The sequence below is a fragment of the Elaeis guineensis genome, chromosome 15, assembly GCF_000442705.2.
Source record: "Elaeis guineensis isolate ETL-2024a chromosome 15, EG11, whole genome shotgun sequence".
NCBI lineage: Eukaryota > Viridiplantae > Streptophyta > Magnoliopsida > Arecales > Arecaceae > Elaeis > Elaeis guineensis.
Genome location: NC_026007.2, coordinates 69,740,521 through 69,758,404, shown reverse-complemented (window position 1 = coordinate 69,758,404; position 17,884 = coordinate 69,740,521). Strand labels below are relative to the sequence as shown.

The following is a 17,884-nucleotide window of genomic DNA, read 5'->3' as shown; positions in this document are numbered from 1 at the left end:
AGCCCAAACCTGATAAAAGTCTAACTTAGCCTGACTCAGGTCAGCCCGCTGCAGAACTCGTCGTATCCCTTGTTGCATAACCTCTCTCTCCCCCCCCCCACAATTGGCATGTCCCTCCCCTCACTCCCCCCGATCCCCCTCCCCCTAACCTTTCTCTCCATCTTGTATCTCACCTCTCCCCCCTTATCCATCCCCCTTCCTCCACCCTCACTCTCCACCTCCCATCTCCTCTCTCCCTCCTTTTGCCTATCCTGCCACCAGCTCTTCCTCTCCGCATGCCCTATCCCTCCCCTTGCTCCCACCCATCCCCTTGCCTTACCCTTCCTCTTTGTCTCGCATCTCATCCTATCTCTCTCCCTCTCTTGCCCATCCCCCTTCCCCCACCCTTACTCTCCACCTCCCACATCCTCTCTTTCTCTCTTTTCCTCTTGCATGTCCCCCACCATCCCACCCCTTCCTCTTTGTGTGCCCTATCCCTCCCCTTGCTCCTGCTCATTCCCCTCTCCCTACCCTTACTCTCTATTTGGCATCTCTTTCTCTCACTCTCTCTGCCTGCCACCCGACCCCCCTCTCCACCTCCCATCTCTCTCTATCTCCCCCCCTCCTAATCCCCCCCCTGCCTCTTCCCAAGAGCCGCTGGCCAGTCTTGGGTGCCTCCATCACTATCATGCCGAGCTTAGGCTTGGGTCGAGCATGCTCAAGCTTGATTTTGGGTCAAGCCCATTTGGGCTTTTGGGTGGGCTCAATCTTGGGTTGGGCTTGAGGCTAACCTGCTAAAAAAATGCTAGTATGTTGGGTCTGGTTTGCATGGAAACTTAAGTAGACCCAAATCAATTCTAGCCTAACAACGATCTTATAACGAAAATCCTAAGTTTTCGTAAAAGAGAACTTGAGTAAATGCAAAAAAACCAAATCTATACAACTATAATGGACATAGAACAAGAAAAAGGCTTCAACAAGTGTGTTATAAAGCTCATGTGTAGTCTATGATATATAAGCATGGGAGGAATCGGATAGAATGAAAGAGCACACATTCATATGACAAACTAGACACTCCGAAGTAGAGCTATTTCGTGCTTTAACCTAGAATGTTGGAATTATCTGTCCGGTTGGTTGGTGGGTCTCTCTCTCATTTAATAAATGTCTGGAACCTTGGGTTACTAATTGGTGGAATACCGGTCGCTGCTTGGAAAGCAGCTGCGGTGCCCTCGCTTCAGGCTCGGGGGTAACCTCGCGAGTTGGGTCCACAAACCAACTCGCTCGGTCTTTGGTGTCAGGTCTTCCTACTAATACCCGATTTCGGAAAATCGTATAATGATGTTCGAGATCACCGTCGTGTGGTGCTTTCTGAGTAGCTTACACGTCTGGGAACCAAGCTTCGGCATGTTCCTATGTTTGCTGACAGGCTCTTGTTCTGTGAACCCTCAAAGAGTCGAAAACCAACTCATAATTCAAGAGATTTTTGCCTAATCCAGTCCGACTAACGACCTTCAAACATGACTTTTGAAGCTTGCTTTGACAGGTCCGGACTCACCCGCGGTCACCGGGGAGACTAGAAGAGTCCGTTGACTCTTTCTAGAAGATTTAAATAAGTAGTCCGTCGACGCAAAGTAGTGTGTTTTAATGCATGGGGAAAGGGAAACGGGCATGGGGTCGAATAGGTCCAACAGAAGCATCCTCACAAGCAGCCAAAGATAGGCGAGGAAAAAATTCCTTCGGGAAAGATCAGCTCTAGATAAGGAACAGTCTATGCTGCTCACTCTCGGTTTGGTCCTACTTCTGATTTTTTTTGTTACGAAAAAGGGAGGGGGAAAGTCAGTGCCAAATGCTATTCCTGATGAATTCTTGGTTGAAGTCAGGAGTATGGTTGTTGAGCTCGCGGAGAGATATGTTCCGCCCTTAACTTCACTTTCTTTTGAATTCACACCCAATTTTTGTTTGAAAAACTTAGGTAGACGGCTTTCCAGCATCGGATAGGAAAGTAAGAGAAAAGCGCATTCACGGAAAACCTGAAAGACGGTAGCACCCTATTCCTGATGAATTCTTGGTTGAATTCAGGAGTATGGTTGTTGAGCTCGCGGAGAGATATGTTCCGCCCTTAACTTCACTTTCTTTTGAATTCACACCCAATTTTTGTTTGAAAAACTTAGGTAGACGGCTTTCCAGCATAGGATAGGAAAGTAAGAGAAAAGCGCATTCACGGAAAACCTGAAAGACGGTAGCACCCGTTCGCCACTTTGTTCTCAACTATTCCGATTCCAGCAAACAGAGGCGGAAAAGCCGTAGCGCGCACCCTAAGGTCATCGTGAGTGAGAGAGTTTATCGCTTCTTTCGACTGTACTTAGATGACTGGTGGTAGACTTGAATCGTAGGCTATGGCTTAGGTTTCCTTCGTCTTTTTTTTTCCTCCAAGTACAAGTACAGCTATGCTAGCGCGGACCTTTACCCACGTGCGTGCATACCTGCGAATAGTTTCTGTGATCACTTATGGCAACTCTAAAAACCTCCTGAATACCCATAAGAAAGAGAAAGAGAGGAAAGAAAGTCCTTGTTTTCACATTATTAAGGAAGAACTAAGTGAAAACTCTAAGTTTTAGGCTTAACTCGACCACGACCGTACAAGACGGCGGACATTGATACCTGAGGTCTGTTGGCGTGCCCTTGCCTACGGGCTGGGAGACAGAAATTACAGGGTCTACGTGGTTTAAGTTGTTAACTCTATAGAAATAAAAGAAGCTATAGAGCCATAACATTTGCCTTCATTTGCAGAGGGAACACCAACAGGACCATGACCATAAACACTCGGTGATTGGGAGGTAAACCAGCTTTCCTAAGCTTTTTTGAGAAACTCTATCTTCACTTCATTCAATTGATTAGTCTTCCCTTCTCCTAAGTACGAGTTGAGATCTCATGTGCTCTCTCTCTCTCTCCCCCCATCCACACACACATCGCTAATAGCCATTAGTTGACCATAAGCTATTGCAATGAATAAATGAAATAAAAAGAATTCCTATTTGAAGTTTCGAAACATTACCTCAATCTTTTTTGAACTTCTGATATTTGAGCTTGCAATAGCCTGGAGTGATTCATAAACTCCTGTGCTAAAAGTAAAGTCAAAATCTAACACATGAAAAAGTAAAAACAGCAAGTTAAGAGACCAAATCAACATCTATACTTATAATCATTCTGACATGTACCTCAACTGTTTGAGCACTGCAACAAAAAGAGGAGAATATCAGAAAAATTTAAGTTTTAGGTTATGAGTATATCAAACAACATTAAGAGTGAGCTCATACCTTGAACCCAAAAAATCTTGTATATTGACATCATGATCCAACTTCTTGAATGTCTTCTTTAGTGCCTGTTTCTCATAGAGAAAAACAACATCAATTTTACACATTAGAACAGTTTGGTTTTATTCATATTCTTTTTCCCTTACTTCCTGGATACACTTAACTTAGCATCATCAAAATGCACACATAAACCCCAAAAACATTACTCAGGCAAGGATTTAAACCAAGATTTGTTTTCTAAAATGAATTGGACATCTAAAGCGAAATGACTTACATTTCATGCAATGTGGTTGTCACACTTCCCTTCAACTGCCTTTCCACTATTGCCTTTCAATCACTGTTCAACAACCTGGTTATCTCTTCATCACAACTATTACACCTTGACCATTATTGCTGCCATGCCGTCACTCCCTAGGCATCCTCACTCATTGCTGCTGAACCCTACAAGCCCATATCACCCCCACCTATTCTTCACTCAAACTGGGCAACACTTGCCCCCACCACCACTAGGTGTTCTCCAAAAGGATAATGATATTGGTGAATGATTAAAAAAATGAAGATTTTGGGATGGTGGTGGAAAAGGTAATAAGACTAGACTATGGTCGGATAAAAGGAACAAGAATCTAGATATAGATTAACCACATTTGAGCTTTCCAGCCAACATGCCTCATGCTTAGACATAAAAAGCATATTTTCATCATGAATTCTGGTACAATAAATAGCTTATGATTCAGGGAGTTATATGTTGTAGCTTATTTTTTTTTTATCTATGTGAATAATGACATTTACGGAGTTTATATGGAATTCCTGATATTACTAGTGGCGTCAATGCTAAAAACTCTATATTCTCTATAAATATTTAGAACAAAAAAATCCAACAAATATGCAGATTGTGTATGTAAATCGAAGATGAGCAATCTTACTTCAAGGCTCTCCAGCTTCCTATTCATAAAGGAGAAAAAAGAGCACTAGTCAGTTAGTTATTAGGATTTATTCCAGATGCAAGCAAAAAGAACAAGAAAATCAAGAAAGAGTTCTCCCCCACCTCTTTGCCCTCTCCTGTGGAGTTAGTTGAGCAAATTTTGCAACCACATCCTCTAATTGCTGACAATAAAGTAAATAATGTTATAGTCAGAAAAAATATTAAAAACTTACAATATCATGTAAAAGAGTAAAAATATATATAATCACAAGAAGATATTAGAGAAAGATGTCACCGGCTGGTAATATTACCAACCCACTATAAGAGATATCCTTCAAACTATGTCCATGATCAAGATTGTATATTGGTCAAGAACTGAAGAAAAGGCTAATCATGGAAACGAGCTCGTGCCATTATGTTTGTTCAGCTAATTACACCATAATACAATTCAAATTTTGCACTGTTTTCTTTTGTTTTTATTCCTCCAAGAAGAAGAGTAGGGAGTTTATATTCTTCACCTTCCATGTAATTTTATTTCACAAACGTAGAGAAAACACCGTTTTGACTTTCAAAAAGTATGAATTTGCAAGCATGGGAGCCCAGCAGAATCAAATGATAACAATGTTCGAACACGACATAATAAAATTAAAAAAGGTGCGTTAAGAGATGGAAGACAGCAATAAACCTGCGTTCTCCGAGACAAATTGTGGGTTTTCCAGTGGGCGAGAACATGAGAAGTATAATGTCTATGTCACACAATATCGACAGCTCCTTAGCCTTCTTCAGTATCCCGGCTCTCCGTTTCGAGTACGTCACCTGCCGCCCGCTCGTATTTTCCAGTCTCTTAATCTTCAGCTTCACCCTTCCCATCTTCCAATCACCTCAATTATTTATCACCTTTTCTTTTTTATAGCATTCCCAAAACCAGAGATCAATAATTTGAGTACTCTGTTCTCCCGGGCCTCAAGAATCAATCTACAAGGACAAATCGAACCCCAAATTCCATATTAAAGGAAAAAAAAAATTATGGAACATCGGATTCAACAAATTTAACCAAGAGAAGAGAGAAATCACCGGAATCAAACGTAAGCGAGGAATAAGGATAACAAATTGGGAAAGAAGGGGGTATGGGAGAGGGAGGACGAGAGAGAGAGAGAGGGCGGGGGAGGAGTTAGATGGGAAGGACCGGCGGAGGAGCGAGAACGATGGGGGGAGCGAGAGAAGCGGGAGCGCTGCCCTCCGACCACAGAGGAAGGGCCCCGCTTACTTCTCCCACCCTCCCTCTCTTTGCTACACGCCAAGGCCGAAGCCACGCGCAAATTAAAAGAGAAGGGCCCACTTAAGACCGGCCCTTATTAGCTGCCACGCCCATAACTTGCGTGGGTTAATAAATGCGAAGATATTGTAATCCTCAATCATCGATTCGAGGACTCGCTTCTCAATTACGCTTGTGCTACTGCATTCTGAACAGAGGTTTGATAGACTACAGTTAATCCGAAAAATAGAAAGGCACAGAAAACTATAGTGAAACCATAGAAGTTGGTACTAATAGCACTGCTTTGTTTATTAGGTTTGTGCATCGCTGCGATACATGGGACAGGGCACTGGTTTGTTTCTGCAACTGAAACTAACCTGTGAAGACACATAATTAACAATAACAACTGCAACAATTCTTGGAACAGATATTGTTAGCAAGGTTCATGAGGTTTGTGTTTTTGGATAGAACGGCATTGGGATTACAAGTGGGTCGGAGGCATGATAAGAAGTTCGCTTTGCACCGAAATAACAATATTCATTGAAATCACTATCATGAAGCAGTACATTCATACACAAGGAATTGATTATTGAATCTAGAGAAGGTAACGATGAGTAGCTAAGAAGTATGTCTTTTGATCTTTACATATGACATGGTAGTAACTCATGGGTGATGCAAATGAAATAAACCAAATAATTCACTGCTGCACATGCAATCTGGAGAGGATATGTGTAGATGGATTGTTTTGGCTTCCTCTGCCGAATTTGCCCTTGTCTATTCTTGTGGCCCGATTGGATAACCTGTTGAAATTCAGACCATTCCATGCTTTTGTTCAGAAAGAGCTGTCCTAACAAAGCCATGTTTGGTCTTATTGTCTTCAAGTTCAATAGGTCCTACGGCCGACCTAAAACCACATCAAAGCCTCGGTCAGGAATTTTGGCACAATGAGACCAAACAATCATAAGTAACAATAAAGTAAACAAAAAATATTACCACAGCATTGTGCATATTGCCAGGAGATGCAGAAATGAACACATCGCTGCGCATGCTCACATAATAATCTACAGCAGCTAGAAGAGAAGCCTTCCCTTCAACCTTAGCTAGTTCCTCTTCAGAAGCAAGGCTCTTCTTGTCCTCCATCAATGGGAAAAGCTTGCGCAAGCTAGCAATTCTGGCTTCCCCACCATATACCTATAGTATATGACACATATTAGCATTTGAATATTCCATTTAGAAGGGAAAAAAAATCGTTATAACAAGGAGCCAGCATGTCATACCTTATGAGAAGCAAGGTAGAGACGAGTTTTGCTGTCAAAGCCTAAAGCTGCCAGCAGCAATCCAATTTCTTCAGGAGTCAGTGGACACCTACCCTGGCTTCGCAGCTCCTCATCAGTGAACTGGGAGTTCAAGACCCTCCCTTGCCAAATCACTTGCCGGTACTTTGCTAAAGCAAGCCTTTCAGCTTTACCACCACCAAAATCACAGGCTGAATGTGCAGCCATGTCCTGAACATTGTCAATATGTTAGAAATTTCACTACAAAACAAACTTTAGTCAGTAGTTGGACTTAATCATACATTGCCATAACCAGGACCAACAAGCCTTATTGGAACTATGTGGGATTTGTTTGCCTAAATATGTGTTAAAATTCCAATATTTCTTTTTGATGAATTTGAAAAGCTATAGCGACAGAATATGCATTAAGAATACCTCATCAAACTGCTCTCAAGAAAATAATACCTTATCAAATCGGAGGTGTAACACCACAAACTTTCCTGATGCCGCGTAGACATTTTCATCCACTACCTCTTGTATGTACTCACTAGAGTGAATGCTGACTGGATACCCCAGGCGTTTAACAAGGGCCTCCCCCAAACCATTGATATGAGGAACAAAAACCAATGCTTGAAAGTTGACCTTACAACGCAGACGTTGAATTTCCCCGGGCAAATTGTCAAAAGCAAGGCGGTGTGAAAAGGGGGCAATGGCAGCAATTCCATAACTGAAGAAATAGCAATGAGAATAAGCAGTCTGATATAAAACCATACCTATGCAAGAAACAAATAACCAGCTCACATGCAATATAACACAGACATCTCATATGACAAAAACCTGTGTTTCAGCTACAGCAAGTGAATCAATCAACTGCACCTTAATAGTAGTAAGAAGTAAAAGTTATTATGTCAACCATCTTTGCTTACAAAATTTTATTATAGTCCTGTAACATAATCAATTGATGCAATATAGATTATCCATTGAATCTAACAATTCTAGAAGTCCAGAACAGGCATATGAAATCCAAATGATTTGTATTCAACAAAGAATATTTGATGGGCACCTGTTATCCCATCAATCAAGATCACTTGCAGTAGAATTGGTAAGTATATTATCAATTCTATGTTTGGGTTTGTGTATTTTTTTTTTACCAGCCATGTATTAGAGACTGGAAAGTAAACGTGAGGGATGGCATCTAAAGACAGAAGAATATATTTATAAGGGAATTCATGGACATTTGGATTAGGGCATGGGACTAGGGTTAAGGCTTAAAGGAGTTTGTGTTATAGTAGTAGATATTAAGTCTTGAATGTTTAGACATAACATGAAAGCTGCCATCCATGAGGTCCTTGTTCTTAAGGGACTTCAAGCCACACAATACAGTGAGACAAATGGTACAGGTGATTAATGATCATAAGGCAAACATCAACGGTTGTCATTTTTGCTTCAAGGAACCTTCACAGGTGTTTGATCAGCAAGTGTTTGTTTAGGTATTGATTTAGAAGGTAACACATCAGTGCAGTGACTCCTACAATATTAGCTATTTATTTTATCACAACCATGCTGCAAACTTTAATTTTTTGTGGTGGGTTCCCTTCAAATTAAAACCTGAGGTGAATTTATTCCCTTTTATCTCATTAGATTGAATTTTGCCTCCTTCACACACTTTGAGAACTGCGCTAAATATGGTTGCTAATAGATCATGCAAAACAGAGCTCTGTTTGAAGGAAATCCACAGTTGGTGTCACATGTAGCAGATGTAATGGGACAGTAAGTCAAGAAAGCTATGAAAGTATCCACAAGGATAAGGCATCAATACCAGATGAAATAGAATGAGTACATGAAATTATAAAAGTATGAGTAAATTACATAGGTGATATAATGTCAAAATAAAAGAAATGCCAAGTGAATGGATCATGGTATTGTTATTAACTGAAGATTTATTGGCAGCCTATACTGCAAACTGATGTCATAAGGGCCAACAAAGCCCAGCGTAAATATACAATTCCACGTGTATGCTGCAAGTCCAATCTCACTTTGTTTGGACGAGCTTTAAGAATGCAAGGACAACTCCTTTGTGAATTTTGGTTTTAAGAATGGAAAGAAACTGCAGTCAAGTGAGCTCAATGATCAGTGTGCTAGGTGGCAAAAAGGGAACCTATGCCATGCGAGTATCAGATGAGAATATCGATCTAGAAGCTTTTAAAGGAGAAATTTAGAAAAGAATCCATGGCAGGGAGCAAATCAGTTAATCACCTTAAGTGAAGGAAACCAAAATTAATTGAAATGGTTTAGTCATGTGCAAAGGAGACTGGAAGATTAGCCAACAAGGGGGAGTTTGAATTTCTGCAAGTCAAATAGAATAGAAAAATCAATAGAAGGGAAGAAATTTGCCTAAGCAAACCTAGAAGAAAATTGCATGAAAAGATGTCACAAAGCTACTTTTAACTGAATAATTGACTTTTGATGCCCATGAGAGGCAAAGCAGAATTATCCAGAACGTTCTCAACACACAAAGAAGTCATGTTAGTAATGGGTGTCAATGGAGGATAAAAACTATAACAGCATCAGCATGAGCTTCTGATAACAAAAATGAAGAAAAGAAAACCATATTAGGTAGTGCTAGAAAACCAAGCAGGTGTTTTCTGAAGGTCGAGCTTTAAACGTCACTGCATAAAATTCACTAACTTGGATAGATAAGGACTCAATCTTCTTGTTGATGAATAAAAATGTTGTAATCCACAACACAGATATGACAAAGCTGCTAACTTCCAAAATCAGAGGGCCCAAATAAATCATAATAGTAATTGTTGTCGTTTCCATCCCCAACCAAACAGTAACAAACATGGCATCCTACAACATCTGGCAACAGAGAGTTTTTTTCGATGGCAATGGAGAGTTAACATCAAGAATGATCAAAACTATAACAAAATGTAATGAGACAAACATAAATTTTTTGATGACTATAGAAGTTTTATCAGTAACTTATTTGTCAGCAACCAATATTAATCTTCTTTACGAACCTCTGCAGAACAGGAAGAACATTCTCTAGATACCAATTAGCTGAAGCATGTACAGGTGCAGTTTTAACTCTAGTAGCTCGAATAGCCACGGCATAATACTCTCTTGTGCTCCATGAAATTCTTGAGGCAATTCTCTAACTACTGATATCTCATCTTTCAAGACACTAATGAAATGATCCACATCATAAATTTCCTCAAATGAGCTGCAAAAGGAAATGCAAATCAATTTAAAGGCACTTCATCCAGATGCCATTCTTTGCAACCGAAATAATATCAGGAAAAAGTGTTATTTAAGAGGTACCTTGAATCTTTCCAAACAGGATTCACTTCAAGGTGAGGTATCACAAGGGTTGCATTTAGAATTTTAGCAACAGCAACTGCATCACAAATCTATAAGACAAAAATTTTCCAAGAGTAAATCACGGCTTACTTTCCCAGAAAAACAGCAGCTCTATGGCTACTATTATACAAAAAACCTATGTTCATATAGCAAATGTCTGCTTAGATAACTCAGATGACGTAAATAGCCTACCCCCATTCTCTGTTGGTTCAACCCGCCATCAAGGAATACTTGAATATATCCTGTTGACCTAGTAGGCAGGGATACTGCAAAATAAAATAAAATGTCAGAAGAAAGATAAGAACTTCATGAAGATCAAATGCATCTTGTTTTACAAGCAAAAAGTACCCAAAACTACCTCTTTTCTAACTTATGACTTAAGGTATGCAAGTAATTGAGCTCTTGCTTTTATCAAGCACTTACCAGGGCTATTTGCAGATTCAATACATGGTCTCCATCCTTGGTGTGCCAGGGGGGCCCAGAGCTCAGACTTCTGCTCATCCAACTAAAGAAAAGGGGATAAAATCAGATCCACAAGTGCACAGTGATGTATAAGCTCAATGAAAAAATTTTAATGCTAATTCAACAGCTTCTACTCACTATTTGGCGTTGTAAAGCACCCTTTAGAAGAGACATATGCCTAGGTTTAGGAGCATTCCACTCCTGCAAGGAAGAATTCCATCATAATATTAGGATCCTATGTAGAAGCACATAAATACTCTTGGGCAAGCAAAAAACCGTGCAGATTACAAATGCAAACAAAAGCTATATGCATCAAAATTGTTTGCAGTTCACTGCTTACTAAGCAACCTACCAAAATCTTGGAGAAAAAGAGTTAAATAACTCAAACCACTGAAACAAGAGAATTGAGCATTTAGTAAGTATATGGTCCTGCAATCTTCAAAAATTAAAAAACAAACTACATATATACATTTAAGTGTGCCTAGTATTAGGGATGTGATCCAGCAATCTTCAAAAAAAAAAAAAAAAAAAAAGATCCAGCAATCTTCAAAAATTACAGAACAACGACACATTTAAGCCAACAAAGCATACATGAGAACCCCAGAAATTCATTTTTTTTCCCATTTTTATATGCTTTCGGAACTGTTACAAATTAAACAACAAACTGAAAGCACAACATAATATAGGGTTGGGATCACATTGTCAACTAGCTTTACATTTCATGAAGCTGGGTCTGGTCCAAAACTACATCTAGACCAGGAGATGAACTAACGGCAATCTTCCTACAAAGTCAACACCTAACAGCATGGACATAAAGCCAGTTTACCTAACATGTTTAAATGAAACAAAAAAGGACCTATCAAACCTTAGTTTAAAAATAAGCGTGAGATACAGAGCCAACTTTCGATAACTGAACTCTAAACAGGTTTGTAATTTGCCCCTCAATAGCACTGACAACCAAACCTCTACAAAAATAACTAGTTCACAATTGTGGTACATTACCTGAGAACTTCAATCCTTTACAAAATAACCCATTCCATTAATTTCACCCACAACCAAATCGAATCCTTCTCAAAGATAGTACATTTATTGCAAGCCACTAGATCAAATAGATTACATGGAGCCCCAAGAAATTCTTATCCTCAGATCATCCAGCTCTCTGAATCTGCTTGCTAACCACTAATTAACAATCAACTAGGCCCAGATACTAATAAACAAAATTTTAGTGTGCATAAAAGGTAATTGATGGTTATAAGACCTAATAGGAAATCACCACCTTCAAGCTTTGGCCCTGCTATTCTTGAGCATTCAAGCTAACTGACGGTTACATGGTCCAATACGAAGTAACCATCTTTAACTTTATTATTCTTCCCTACTGACTAAAATACTCTTCAGCACACTAGACTTGCAAAAGTGACGCTTTACTAGCACGCCACAAAACCTACTAACACTTCCCAAACTCAAAGCCGAGGACAACATTACAATTATTAGCATATAAAACATTATCAATACATCCAACTGTTGATACAGGGAATAAATTCATCACCTTTATGATAATAGAATCACCGACAACCCCAAAAACGAAGAAATCACATCAGAATTCAGATAAAAAACACCACCATCCACTAAATTTCTGAATCAATTCGATCACAAGGATTCCAGAAAGGAACAAAGAGGATGATAGAGGGAAGAACTCACCGAGAACATGGAAGGAGAGGCGTGGCCGAGAGGGGAGAAGAGGGAAGGGCAGAACACCGGGAGGAGGAGCACCAGAAGGGCGGCGAACGCCCCACCCCTCTGTGACTGATACTGGTACCACAACCGTAGCATCCCCGCCCTCCGCCGCCGCCGCCGCCGCCGCCGGCCCCAAATTCGTTCCGATCCGAGGGAATACGCGCTCGACCGCCCGCTCCAAACCCTAATCCTGGAGCCGAGATGAGTACGTTGAGAGGGAAAGCTCATGGAGGCGCGATGCCATTGCCCCAGGCTCTAATACTCCGTGTTTCCTTCCTCGGATCCCGCGCACTGATGGCCGAGCAACGGAAACCGTGAAATTGCGTAGGTGTCGCTTTCGGCGGGCCCTTTCCGCCCCGTCTTGTAATTCTCAGTGTATGACTTGTTTGATGACGATTTGTGGAGAAGGGTGTTTGCTGATTTGCTATGAGCAGCCGACGGGAGGATGCCCGCGATCCTCGGTGCCAGCACCGACACTAGCCGTTAGTCACTCTTCTCACTGGAGCCATTATTTGGGTCCATCCGGAATGATGGGTGGTGGTGTTTCCCAGAAGAAAATTTCATGAGCTAAATCCTGACAAAAAAAGAAAGATATCTTCCCGTTAGCATGGCCCTGGAACGCAGCCCCCGATCAAGGATTTTACTATTGTTTGAGAGATCTAAGTAGTTGGGAGGATAGCCAAAAGTTAAGGTCACATTTGTGGGGTATGGTAATGATTGTGATATTCAATGTACAAACCTTGTACAACTGGAAGATTCCAAACATCGGCAGCCTAATTGCATCACTTTACTGCAAACCACCAAACGTACTCTCGGCTGGACCATAGAAAGTGGGCCCAAGCCAAGATAAGGCTAGCTGAGTTGGATATGATCTTCTAAATCACAGCTATCACAATCAATGCTCAACAAACCCAGTTACAATGAACAAAAAAGGTAAGTTTAAAATCTTTTTTAGCCTCTTGAGTATCGACCGGACTTGGGTCATTGGGCAGAGACCCAAGACAAATGAATAATGACTGAATAGTTTCTTATGGATCCAGAGCCCATACTAGAAGCTAGTTGGAGTTGAGATCTCAATATTGCTTGCAATATACGGATAGATCTGTTAATGATGTTGCAGTCAATTTTCATCATCTATCATCGATAACGAGCATCTACAAAATAGCATCCAATAAATCGGATTGGTATCCAATGGATCTTCGATATTTAAGTCAGAGAGGGAAGTTGGTAACAGTAGTATTTTGGAATTCATAGTAGTGAGCTATAATCTGAAGTGATCCCTGCTGTTCACTAACCTCTCTTTTTATAGATGAAATTATTGTAACCGTCGGATGTGGTCCCGTATTTTATGATGCTAAATTATCGGATCATAATCATGTAGTGGGTCATTAGTTCCACTAATTGTGCGTGATATGCGGCGGATAACCGTTCGTGACGATTATAACGGTTGAGCGGATCAATCGATCATACATCGATAGTAGATGTGGCAGTCGGCTGATAGTTCTGTTGCACCGACAGCTCAAGTTGTTCGATATTTATCAGCATCAGCCAATCACTAATCGGTAACTGACCATAAGTCGGTGAAGCTTGTTCAATTGGTTGGCGAAGGTCAGTACTATCTGTTCAGCCGATGTCTAGTCAGATTCGTATGTTCAATCGGTCGGCTATTGTCAAGTTGAAATGAGAGTTGATTAGTTTGAGTCGGAGTTTCGTCGGTTGTTGTAAAGTTGGAGTCGTTTGTTGTAGAGTCAGTCGTCCGCCGTAGAGTCGGAGTTGAAGATGATTGATTTGAGTCAGGTTCGATTGACTTACCCAAACAAATGGTATCTTGTTCACTTGAACTTCTAGTTCGCAATTTAGACCCCATTATGTTGTGCCTAGCTTCATTGGTTGCAGTTGTTCGTCAGAGTTGCATGGGATTAGGATGTAATCAAGTTCATATACATATTGATCAAGTGCAGTTTGAACTTCATGTTATGGTGCGATTAGAGCTGATTATAGGTCGGATTTTGAGCCCAAACCATGTTCATTTTTAGTTTCCCTTTGGGCCGGATCTGTTTAAACTTTGATATTTTACTTTATTCAAACTTGGCCCCTAGTCAGCTCAAAGTGCAATTTAGTGGTTCTTGTTTAGATCATGTATGGCTAGTCCAAAGAAAATGATGATGATAGTTTGTAGTTTTAGCTGAAGATAGTAGAGATGATAGTGTCACATGCTTATCTGACTTGGTTTCATGTAGTCCAAATGAGATAAGAAGCAGGCACAATTTTTGAATCCATTAGAAAAAGCATGCCTTTCTAACTCGGATAAATAATCTTAGCGAGTTGTGGAAGATTTGAAGTCTTGGCTCAATATAGTTTCTCTACACATGCTCCCTAACATCTATGCTAAATAAATTTTCCGCACAAACAGAAGATTTTAGGGAAGTAGCACTCTAGAATTCATTGGCTAAAAGGATAGAGAAATCGGTCCTAAAGAGATAACTTTCCTGCTCACTTGCTATACCTCTCTAATCTTGGATAAATGATCTTGGCAAGTTGCAGAAGGCTTGAGGTATTGGCTCAATATAGTTTCTCCCTACATTCTATGCCAGATAACCTTTCTGTACAAATAAAAGATTTTACGGAAGTAGCACGCTAGAATGCATTGACTGGTAGGAGAGAGATACTTTGTTCATTGGCCATTACCAGAAAAATAGAATCTCAATGACGTCTTGAAATGACCCTACACTTACAGTGACACTCTGGGCTCTTCCTTTGCCACTTGCATGGATTTAATTGAGATTTCATCCGTCGCACCTTTGTAACACATCTTGCAACCCCACAGCATTGAAGAAAAAATAATAAAAAATAATTTTTTTATACATCGAATGATTTAAATTAACCAAAAATATGCACATCCATAAAATCAAAAAATAAAATTTTAAAATTGAATAAATGATCAACTAAAAAAATCTATAAAATAGATCTTATATAATTTGCGACATAAGAAGTTCCTCAGAAAATAACTACTTCCAAGTGCCTAATGAGAAAGTATCGGGTTCAGATGAATTTTCAATTTTTTTTCAAATCCTTCTTAACGATCTCCATGGAATTCTTCGAGGATGAGTGAAATTTGAATGCCAAAACAACTCCTCCATTGCATTAATAATTAATAATAATAATAATAAAAAACCGCTAAACACCCTCAGGCCAAATAAAATTTGCGCAACTGTTGGAGAGTAGGTTGTATTTTTCTAATTAGCTACTCTAATTAGAGATGATAAAGATGATTATGGGCTATGATGTTTTCTTGTAAAAGAAAAGATTATTATATATAATGGAGACTACTCCACCCCATACATCATGAAAAAATAAAAAAATCCTATTCCACTTTCTTCCGTATATCTTTTTTCTTTTTCTAACTTTTCGACATGGTATTAGAGCCACAACCATTCTCTTCCCCTCCCATTCCTAATCCTCCATTTTCTTCTCCTCCCATTCCTAATCTTCCCGATCTCCCACCCGCGACCACCAAGCCTTCTCTTCTTCCGACGCCACCCGATCCCATGCCACCATTACATGACCATCGCCACACCCGATCCCGTGCCATACGACCACCATCGCACCCGATATGCATCGATCCGTGCTGCTGTCCACCGTCTGTACCCCTCCCCTCCCCGGCTCCGATGCCTCCCACACCCTTTATGGCCCCTGCAACCTCCACCGTCATCCCCACTGTCCACACCCCTCCCCTCCTCTGCCCTGCATGTCGTTGCCGTCTGCACCGTCCGCACCTCTCCTCTCCTCTATCCCGACTCCGGTGTCCCCCACACCATGCTGCTATCCACACCGTGCCGCTGTCTGTTGCCCGCACCCCTCCCCTCTCCGACTCCGACGTCCCCCACACTGTCCGCTGCCATCCTCTCCACCCCGAGCCATTGCCACCACCACCGCCGCTGCTGCCACTGCCTCATGCCCTTACCGATGGTCTTCACCCGTGAACCACAGGATCAAGAAAGGAAGAAAACAGTCCTTCCTTCTTTCTTAATATTTCCTTCCTTTTTTTCTTAATATTTAGTTGATTTTTTTTCAAAAAAAAAAAGGATAGAAATCATCCAATGATTTTTTTTTCTTTTAAGCTCATTTGAAGATGTCATGCGGTTTCACTAAGGAAGAGTTGGAGAAGGCAATAAGCGAGGTGGTGACTCGTGCCCTTACCTCTCGATCTGAGATGGATAATCCTTCTCTTCAGATCAGTTTTGTTCGACTGGATGGATCCCTCACTTATCTTTTATGGGCCAGAAATATGCGGCTGTTCATCAAAGCCCGCGATTTGGAGGGTTTTCTCATCGGGGCTAAACCATAGCCACCAACGGGAGACACTGCTTTTGTGTAATTGGAGTCGGAGAACTCTTGTGATGGCCTGGCTAATCAACTCCATGGTGCTCTCAATTGCTCAAGGTATGTTGTTCTTTGAAATCGCTCAAGAAATTTGGGAGGTTGCTGCCTGAACTTATTTTCAGCAGGATAACCAACCCAAACTTTGAGCACAAACGTAAGATGCGTGCACTCAGACAGGATGAATTTTCTATCACCGCTTATATGGCAGAACTTCAACGTTTATGGTCAGAGCTAGATTTTTATCGCCCCTTCAAGGCCAATTGTGCTAATGATGCTGCTGAGTTCAAAAAATTTATAGATGAGGAGCGAATTTTTGATTTTTTATCGGTCTCAATGAAGAATTCGACCCAATTAGAGTTCAAATTTTGGGTTAAAGTTCTGATCTGCCTTCTTTCAATTAGGTCTTCTCACTAATTCTAAATGAGAACTCATCGACGTATGATGATTGCCTCCTCTGCTGATACAGTTCATTTTGCGATGGTCGTTCAGTCACAATCATAGCTGCGCGGTAGAGATGATCAAGATATGCGAATATGCTCCTATTGCAATAAATCGGGGCACATCCGTGATATATGCTGGCAGTTACATGGTCGTCCTTCATCTAGCCAAGGTCGTGGTAGAGGAGGTCGGTGTGGTGGTGGGTGCTCTGGAGGAGCAATTGGCCGTGTTTAGGCCAATTTTTCTGAGGTCCACGATGCTACTTCATCTGTTTCAGCTCCTCTGTCTATCACGGTTTCATCTGTTTCTACTACTCCATCTACTGATGCTGGAGGTTCTTTGTCTATGGAGGAACTGCAGACCCTACGTCACATCTGGCCAGGCTGAATACTTATTCTAGTAATACCTCTTCAACTGCTACGGATTTGCTTAGTGATTCTTTCAATCTTTCTTCTATTTTTTATTCTTGTTTTGCATAAACTAGTTCTTATACTTCTGATAGTGGTAATGCACTTACTGCCTTAGATACTTCTTAATATTGGATCCTAGACTCAAGAGCTACTAGTCACATGACAGGACAATACAAGTCATTCATGTCATATTTACCTTGCTCTGGTCGGGATAAAGTATGTATAGCTGATGGATCCTTCTCCACCGTGTCAGAAAAAGGTTCTGTCAACTGTACGCCGATTATGACATTGTCCACAGTTTTATATGTTCCTAGTTTTTCTATTAATCTCCTCTCTATAAGCTCCATTAC

General features: G+C 40.8%; 2 protein-coding genes across 2 annotated transcripts in view; both read right to left on the bottom strand.

The window, feature by feature from the left end:
- The window catches only part of LOC105058556 (agamous-like MADS-box protein AGL30), a 9,977-nt gene extending 4,123 nt beyond the window's left edge, over positions 1-5,854 (bottom strand). Inside the window, exons 1-7 of the mRNA XM_073249590.1 lie at positions 5,290-5,854; positions 4,891-5,190; positions 4,339-4,388; positions 4,217-4,235; positions 3,297-3,361; positions 3,198-3,213; positions 3,035-3,096 (exon numbers count right to left, since the gene is read on the bottom strand). Coding sequence (XP_073105691.1) covers positions 3,035-3,096; positions 3,198-3,213; positions 3,297-3,361; positions 4,217-4,235; positions 4,339-4,388; positions 4,891-5,085 — 407 coding nt within the window. The 5' untranslated portion in view covers positions 5,086-5,190; positions 5,290-5,854. The remainder of the gene's footprint in view (positions 1-3,034; positions 3,097-3,197; positions 3,214-3,296; positions 3,362-4,216; positions 4,236-4,338; positions 4,389-4,890; positions 5,191-5,289) is intronic.
- A 132-nt stretch (positions 5,855-5,986) lies between these two features.
- Positions 5,987-12,864, bottom strand: LOC105058555 (O-fucosyltransferase 31). Its single transcript, XM_010941513.3, is given in 13 exon segments — positions 5,987-6,192; positions 6,195-6,356; positions 6,359-6,374; positions 6,464-6,661; positions 6,748-6,975; positions 7,210-7,471; positions 9,768-9,882; positions 9,885-9,970; positions 10,069-10,157; positions 10,300-10,373; positions 10,531-10,612; positions 10,708-10,770; positions 12,268-12,864. Coding segments are annotated over 13 exon segments (1,698 nt in total). The 5' UTR covers positions 12,532-12,864; the 3' UTR covers positions 5,987-6,133.
- Between the last annotated feature and the right edge of the window lie 5,020 nt (positions 12,865-17,884).